Source organism: Sceloporus undulatus, chromosome 4, assembly GCF_019175285.1.
Source record: "Sceloporus undulatus isolate JIND9_A2432 ecotype Alabama chromosome 4, SceUnd_v1.1, whole genome shotgun sequence".
Taxonomy (NCBI): domain Eukaryota; kingdom Metazoa; phylum Chordata; class Lepidosauria; order Squamata; family Phrynosomatidae; genus Sceloporus; species Sceloporus undulatus.
Window position 1 is genome coordinate 4,685,057 of NC_056525.1, and position 8,873 is coordinate 4,693,929.

The window sequence follows — 8,873 nt, forward strand, 5'->3', positions numbered from 1 at the left end:
TCTGCTGGCTGAGTGGGAAAACAAGCCTCTTCTTTCTCTGTTCACCAGCAGCTCTGCCAGACCCGGAAAAGGTTGTGGGGCAGCAGGAGCAGCCCACCTCCACCAGCAGCCACTGGTAAGACTGGACTGCCTTCCAGGTTTGGCTGCTCTGCTCACTTGGTGGTAAAGAGAGTTTTTTGGACAACAGCTCCCACCTCCTTTCCTGCCTTGCCATCAGCTCCATCAGACCTAGAAAAGGTTATTGAAGAGAGGAAACGGGGTATTAAAAAATGATCCATCCGGAGACTGAAGTTCCTGGGAATGTCTCAGTCCAACCGCCCAGAGGCAACAAGGAAGGTGGCCGGGACATTGTTACATGCCATGACGAACTCCTGGAGGAACTCCCATTGCCAAATGGTGCATGGCCTCCTTTGGGACTTGCAAACAAGACAGGTAGACTGGAACAACCCAGGACACAGACAGTCCCTTTGGATGCCCCTGTTCACCAACCATCAGTGGCAAGTAGACCAGTGTGTTTCTTTTCCTTGGTGGCCCGACCTACTCCTGAGATACCATTGATCTGGTGGCCCCAAGCCTGCAGATTACAACATGAATTACTGCACTGGGATGGAATCAACCTTAGTGATGCCACTATGCAACAGGCTACATTATTTGACAATTCCTCACTACCAGTTGGATGCAATCTGAATCATTGATGCTACAAAGATCTCTGTGGTAACATCTCGTAGACCATGAAACCAATATATTACAGGAGCTGTAGTTGCCACCCCATCATTAAATAATTATCATCTAATTTGGCTGTGTGTTGAACAGATGACTCCTTGCCACGTGAACTGCCTCCATTGCAAAATTGCTACTTGAGTTGAACTTGGCTTATTCTCAGGTTTCAGCCATGGTGAATTTGGAATAACTCATTCCCTCATGGATGCTGTCCCTTGAACCCACAGAAAGTGGTGAACACTATTGCAGACAGTCATAAAGTTCTGGTTGACTGGAAGTGATGGCAAGTCACATTTTACCTTTTTCTGGGACTGTTCCTTGGCTGTTTTGGATTGGTCCCCATGAACCAGTCTTTACAGCCAAAACTGTACCATTTTTGTCTGGAAAAAGAATTCAATTTTTTCATGGTCTGGGGGACATTAAATTAAATATCTATCTTCTAATTATCTTCTCCCTCTTCTAAGGGAGACCACACAGGACTCCCTTGAGGGTCACATTCAGCCTGAAGGCTGCATGATTTCCAGACTTTGGATGTATCCACACTTCAGAATTAAAGCAGTTTGACACCACTTTAACTGCCATGGCTCTACCCTACAGCATCCTGGGATTTGTAGTTTGGTGAGCCATTTAGCCTGGAGAGCTGTGGTGCATCACCAAACTACAAATCCCAGGATTCTGTAGAATAACATCAAGATGGTTAAAATGATGGCTACACCCTTCCTTTCTGGTAAAAGCCAAAACTGACCTTCCAGAATCCAGTATATAACCTCTTCTCTGAATTAACACTAGCTTCTTCCTTTTCTTTTCAGACCCACCTGTTTTGTATCCAAATCTTGCTGAGCTGAATGACTACATGGGCCTCTCACTTTCCAGTGAGGAGGTCCAGAAGAATTTGGGACTTGTCCCAGTGGGCAGCAATGTAAGTGTTTCTGAGTGCAACCTGGAATGCCTCTTTTCATGGGCTCACAAGGGTGTGTTTGCTCAGGTGTATTGCATACAGGGAAATCCCACCTCAAGTTCAGCCTTGTAATACAGCTGTACCCGAGACTTTTATTTCCATCAAAAATAACTTCCATCCTAGAGATTAATATACACTGCTCCCTCGGGTTACGAAAGTAATTCGTTCCGCGGCCGCTTTCGTAACCCGAAAAGCCTTCGTAAGCCGAATTGCCATAGGCGCTAATGGGGAAAAGCCGCGTTTCGTGCGAAAAAGCGCCGAAAAGCACCAAAATTTTTTTTCGTAACCCGAAACAACATTCGTAACCCGGAACAATTATTTCCAATGGGATTTTTTCGTATCCCGGAAATTTCGTAACCTGGGTATTTCGTATCCCGAGGTACCACTGTAGTAAAGAAAATAGGAAAAAATAAATCACTGGGAACCGATGATATCCCAGTTAAATTACTACAATGCCCACAGATAGATGCAACTTTAGTGTTAACTGAAATATGCCAACAAATATGGAAAACAAAGAAATGGCCAACAGACTGGAAATGCTTGATATACATACCAACCCACAAGAAAGGAGATACAAAAGACTGCAGCAGCTATAAGACAATAGCACTAATCTCACATGCAAGCAAAAACATGTTCAAAATTCTGCAGCATAGACTCCAACCATACATGGAGAGAGAAATCCCAGAGATCCAGCCAGGGTTCAGAAAAGGAAGGGACACTAGAGACCACATTGCAAACATGTGCTGGCTAATGGAGCACACCAAAGAATGCCAAAAAAGAATCAGCATGTGTTTCATAGGCTACAGCAAAGCATTTGATCATATAGATCATGAAAAGCTATGGAACGCACTCAGAGACATGGGGGTGCCACTGCATCTGATAGTCCTGATGAGGAATCTGTATCAAGGAAAAGGGGCCACCGTCAGAACAAAATATGGGCAAACAGAGTGGTTCTCGGTAGGCAAAGGGGTCCGGCAAGGCTGCATCCTATCACCCTACTTGATTAATTTATATGCTGAAAACATCATAAGAAAAACAGAATTAGAATCAGAAAAAAGGAGGATTAATGATAGGAGGAAGCAATGTTAACAACTTAAGATATCTGGATGACACCATAACATTAGCAGAAGACATCCAGGAATTGGATCAGTTAATAAGGAAGGTCAAAGAGGAAAGTGCAAAGACAGGTCTGATGCTGAACATGAAGAAAACAAAAGTAATGACCAAAGAAAGAATACACAAATTCAATCTAGACAACAGGGAAATTGAAATAGTTGAAGAATAAAGGAAAGAATGAAACAACTTTTGTTCTGGAGGATCTCATAAGTATCTGTCTTGAGCTGGGAACAAAATTAATTTGGCTCTTTCACTTTTTCATTGTGCAATGTTCTTTTGTAGGCTGTGGTTCCAGCATCCTCTGGACAAGGCATGATGGTTGCTCCAGTGACAGGAAGTAACTTGGGGATGCGCCGGGCAGAGATCAAACCGGGGCTGCGGGAAATCCATCTCTGCAAAGATGAGCGCGGGAAGACAGGACTGAAGCTGAGGAACATTGACAAGGTGAGCTTTGAGGTTTGGCTTGTTTGGCAGAAACACACAGTAAGGTCTCTTTCAGACTAAACTATTATAGCACATTGATGCTTTAAAGGCTGTGGCTCCATCTGTCATAATCCTGGGCTCTGTAGTTTCTTGGCACACAGGAACACCAAGACAGCACACCTTTGGAAGTAATTAGGTAGGGAAAGGCTGTTTTACATTAATGTTTCAACTCTTTAACAGGTATTTAGAGGAATGCTGTCTTTGACCACTAACTTTTCATGGTGCTGGTAAGGCTAAGAGCCATCAGTAGACTTACCACCTGGAAATTTGTAGCACCTTTGAGACTTAACTGTGTGAAAGAAGTTGTAGCATCAGCTTTCTTTGGCTAAGGCTGCATCTGCATGGCTCAGTGCTATGGAAAAATGTAGTTGTGTGAGACATTTAGACTACTCTGTCAGAGAATTCAGTGCCACAACAAATACAGTTCCCAGAATTCCATAGCACTGAGCCATGGCAGTTAAAGTGGTGTCATTCATAAGTGGATTATTTCTTCAGTGCAGATGCAGCCTGGGTCTACTTCCTCAAATGGAAAAGCTTATGCTACAACTTCTTTTGCACAGTTAGTCTCAAAAGTGCTACAAACTCCCTTTGCATACTGAAATTGCAGACTAACAAGGATATGTCTCTGAATTCTACTCCCATCTGGGAATTTGTTTGATCTTCTTTAAAATCCAACTAAACACACAGCAAAAATGCTTGCCTGGATTCGATCCATCTGCATTGGGTGAAGAGGAGGACATTCCTTCTGTTCTCTGAGTCTGTGGTGAGGCTGATTTCATGACTCAAAAATGTCTGTCTCAAAAGAAATGTTCCATCAAAGCTGAAAGGTTTCAGATTTTTTGTTTGTTCCCAAAAGTTAGCATGACACGCTGGTGGAAACAGATGCATTGTGTTTTGAGGATCCAGTAAAAGTCAGATGATTCTGCAGCCTGGGAGAAATTCTCACTCCATTCTTGTGGATTTGCACGCTAGGAAGTCAGTGTTGTTGTACCTCTAGCCTAGTAGATTTCAGTGGGTCTTGCTTTGCCTTTCGGAAGAGACTGGAGGAGAGGAAAAAGAAAGAAAAACGGGAGGAGTACATAAGATATGAACTTGAGCTAACCATGTCTCTAAAAAGGTTATATGTTCATCTCATTTATACCCTGCCTTCTCCCAAAATGGGGACTCAAAGAGGCTTACAAAACATGTTTTTCTGAAGTTGAATTCTGTAAAATACATGTACCTAAAGCAGTGAACTCTGCTGATCATTGAACAAGAGATGATAGAGGAATCATACAAAGTTAGAAGGGGCCTCATGGGCCATTGAGTCCAGCCCCCCTCCCTACTAAGTGCAGGATCTCTAGCTAAAATATCTCCAGAGAAAGTAGCTGTCCAACCTCTTTCTGAAAATATCGAGAAGGAGACACCATTAGCTCTCTAAGGAATTGGTTCCATTGTCAAACTGCTCTTACCATCAAGATGTTCTTTCTCATATTCAGTCACAACCTACTCTCCTATAACTTAAAACTATTAGACCTGACAGTCCTACCTTCTGGGGCACCCTCTTATTTCTCCTGCATGCTCTCAGTGTAGTTTCCGCTTCACTTTCTAAAATCGTAGTTTATCTTCATATGGTTCTTCCTTGAATGAATCTATCAACCTTTTCCCCTCTTTTATTTACTTCTTCTATGTATTGTTTCCATAGTCTTTTCATTTCTACTTGATCATATAATGGGTTCCCCTTTCACTCTTGTTTTAAATTTCCCTTTGATTTCTTGGCTCTTCTGGGAGAGTTCTCCCTTTTTGTTGTCATCTTCTTTCTCTGCATTATTATAGTAGTTCTCTCCTGCACTAAACTGCATTAATGCTGCACTGTAGATGCAGCCTACCTCTGAGATCATTCATTCAATGGGGTGTCTCAATATGTCAAGAAAATTTCTTTGCAGCGTGTCTCAATGCTTTAATGTGATGCCACTGAGAGATTGTTTTTTGACAAGCTGGTGTCCTTTTCTTGTAGGGCTTGTTTGTGCAGCTGGTCAAGGCCAACTCTCCAGCATCCCTGGTGGGGCTGCGTTTTGGGGATCAGATCCTACAGATTGATGGGAAGGATTGCGCCGGATGGAACACAGACAAGGCCAAGCGCGCACTGAAGAAGGCCTCCCCAGAGAAGATTGTCATGGTGGTTCGTGACAGGTGAGGACACAGGAATGGGAACTATTCTGCACTGCTCACCTAAACAATAATAATAATAATAATAATAATAATAATAATAATAATAATACTTTATTCTTATATACCGCTATTCCTTTTTCAAGATCATAGCGGTGTACACATTAAAAAACAGTATAAAAACAGCAAAAACAGTGTTAAAACATCAAATAACAATCTAAAAACAGATAATAAAACATCAACTCATGGGGGGAAAGCTTGACGGAAAAGGAAAGTTTTTAGCATCCTCTTAAATTCATCAAGGGATGAGGCTGTGCGGAGCTCGTCGGGCAGGGTATTCCATAATCTGGGGGCTGAGACTGAAAATGCCCTCTGTGTTGCACTATAATGTGCACTTGGAATAGACAAGAGATGTTTCCCACCTGACCTGAGAGTGCAGGGCGGATTGTATGGGGAGAGGCGGTCCTCCAAGTACCCTGGGCCCAAGCCATTTAGGGCTTTATAGGTAATAACCAACACCTTGTATTGCGCTCGGAAGCAAATGGGCAGCCAATGGAGGTCTTTCAATACAGGTGTTATATGACTGGCCCTGGAGCATCCAGTGACCGGTCAGTCTAGCAGCCATGTTCTGCACCAGTTGTAGCTTCTGAGTTTGGTACAAGGGTTGCCCCATGTAGAGCGCGTTACAGAAGTCCAAATGAGAGGTTACCAGAGCATGTACCACAGTTTCAAGGTCAGCCCGGCCCAGGTAGGGACGCAGCTGGCGTATCAGCCGAAGCTGAAAACAGGTGCTCCTGACCGTCGCATCCACCTGAGATGTGAGGTGGAGCGACGAGTCCAGGAGCACCCCCAGGCTGCGAACAGAGTCCTTCACAGGGAGCGTGACCCCATTCAGGACAGGTGGAACAATTTCCTTCCCCGGACCAGGAGAACCTATCACCAGTACTTCCGTTTTCTCCGGATTCAAACTGAGTCTGTTTTCCCTCATCCAGCCCATTACTGACTCCAAGCAGGCATTTAGAGGAGAGATGCCCTCCTTAGTCACTGCATCAGTCGGAGACACAGAGAAGACTATTTGGGTGTAATCAGCGTACTGATAACACCGCGCCCCGTATCTCTGGATGATCTCTCCCAGCGGCTTCATGTAAATGTTGAATAGCATGGGGGACAAAATCGCTCCTTGAGGGACCCCAGATGTAAGGGCCCTCTTGTCAGAGCGACAGTCCCCCAGCTCCACCATCTGGAATCTACCCAAGAGGTAGGAACGGAACCACTGCAAAGCAGTGCCCCCGATACCCAACTCCCTCAGGCAATCCAGAAGGATACCATGGTCGATGGTATCGAAGGCCGCTGAGATGTCCAAGAGCACTAACAGGGACACGCTACCCCTGTCCATGCCCAGACGGAGGTCATCCACTAAGGCGACCATGGCAGTATCAACTCCATAGCCCGCCTGGAAGCCAGTTTGAAATGGGTCAAGAAAATCAGTCTCCTCCAAGATCCCTTGGAGCTGGAAGGCAACTGCCCTCTCGATCACCTTCCCCAGAAATGGTAACAGCGAGACAGGCCGATAATTGTTCCGAATTAGGGGGTCTAGGGAGGGCTTTTTCAACAAAGGTTTTACTATGGCCGTCTTCAAAGCAGATGGAAACTGCCCTTCCCTAAGAGATGAATTAATGATGCGGTGTAACATCTCTGTAACAACCGCTCCCCCTTGAGCTGTTAACCATGAAGGGCAGGGATCAAGAGAACAAGTCGTCTTCCTAACGCTCCGAAGGATCTTGTCCACATCCTCAGTACTAACAGACTCAAATTGATCCAGTATAACCAAGTCCACGGAAGCTCTGGATGCCTCTGCTCTAGGATCTGAACTAATACTGGCGTCGAGATCAGCTCTTATTTGAGAGATTTTATCCGCGAAGAAGTTGTTAAACTCATCACAGCAGGCCTTAGATGGTTCCAAAATAGGGTTCAGGGCGGGAGGGAGTTGAGTGAGCTCCCTCACAACCCTGAACAGCTCTGCCGGACGCGACTCCGCGGACGCAATACGTGCAGCAAAGAACGAGTTCTTCGCTGCATCTATTGCCACTCCGTAGGCCTTCAAATGAGACTTTAGGAGTGCCTTGTCGGCTAAGAGATGATATCTTCGCCAGTCGCGCTCTAGTCGTTGCGCAGCCCGCTTCCTTGCCCTGAGATCTTCCGTATAACAGGGCTTTTTGTTGGAAGCAGGCCGGAAAGGACACTTGGGAGCGATACTGTGTATAGCCCTGGAGAGATCTGTATCCCAGGTGTTAGTCAGGGCATCAACAGAATCGCCGTCAGTTCCAACCATATACCCTTCTAGGGCTTCTTGGAACCTTTTGGGTTCCATCAGCCTTCGAGGGTGGACCATTCTAATAGGTCCGCCACCCCCAGGGGGGATCTGGGTAGATGCCTTGATGTTCGCCTCGACCAGGAAGTGATCCGTCCATGACAAGGTGGAGATGTTAGTAACTTCCGCCCACGGAGAATCCATATCCGAACAGAAAAGGACATCGAGTGTATTACCAGCTGAATGTGTGGGCCCTGAGACCAGTTGGGACAGGCCCATGGCTGTCATGGTAGCCATGAACTCCCGAGCTGCACCAGTTGGACCATGACTGGCCTCGAAAGGGATGTTGAGGTCCCCCAGGACAAGAAGCCTGGGGGACTCCAACATCAACTCCGAGACCAGCTGTAACAGCTCGGCCAGGGAATCTGTTAGCGCACGGGGTGGCCTGTAGACCAACAAAATCCCTAAACTGTCCCTAGCCTTCAGGGTCAGGTAAATACACTCGATGTACACAGTCTGACGGAGATGGTTCCTGGTCAAGGAAAGGGTGTTCTTATGAATCAAGGCAACACCCCCCCCCCGCCCACTTAGCCTGCACTGGTCCTGAACTGAGTACCCAGCTGGGAGGGCCTGTGCCCACACCGCTTCACTCTCAGGCCCAAGCCAGGTCTCAGTAATGCAAGCCAGGTCACAACTCTTATCCTCTATTAGGTCGAAGATGATGTGGGTCTTACTTCTTACCGACCTAGCATTGCACAGGAGCAGAGACAGGGTTTGTGGTACAATTGGACTGACCCACAGGCCTCTTTGGCTAGGAGAGTGGATGGAAGGAGAGATAGATATTACGCATCGATCTCGCCTTCCTTTCCGATGATTCTCCACACTCCTACCGCTATATCTCCCCCTACCCCACACTACTTCTATAGGAGCTCCACCTAATACAGCACCATCGCCCATCCCCTCACCAAGCTCTAAATCCCCCCCAGGAAAAAAAAATACCACAACGCACAGCTCCACCCGGTGGTGTGGGGGTAGTGCAGTGTCCTTCAGGGAGCCGGGAGGCCGGCCTTTAAAGAGGAGCCCCTCTCACTGGCCCCTCCCCCCTTGGAGACGCCACACAGCAGCCAAAGCAGTCCT

At 46.3% G+C, this 8,873-nt stretch overlaps 1 protein-coding gene across 4 annotated transcripts in view; it reads left to right on the plus strand.

The window, feature by feature from the left end:
- Positions 1 to 8,873, plus strand: part of SDCBP2 (syndecan binding protein 2) — a 37,674-nt gene that overhangs the window by 18,971 nt on the left and 9,830 nt on the right. For all 4 annotated transcript variants that reach the window (XM_042466285.1, XM_042466287.1, XM_042466283.1 and 1 more), the window contains 3 exons: positions 1,530 to 1,639; positions 3,077 to 3,238; positions 5,274 to 5,449. In XM_042466285.1, coding sequence (XP_042322219.1) covers positions 1,530 to 1,639; positions 3,077 to 3,238; positions 5,274 to 5,449 — 448 coding nt within the window. The remainder of the gene's footprint in view (positions 1 to 1,529; positions 1,640 to 3,076; positions 3,239 to 5,273; positions 5,450 to 8,873) is intronic.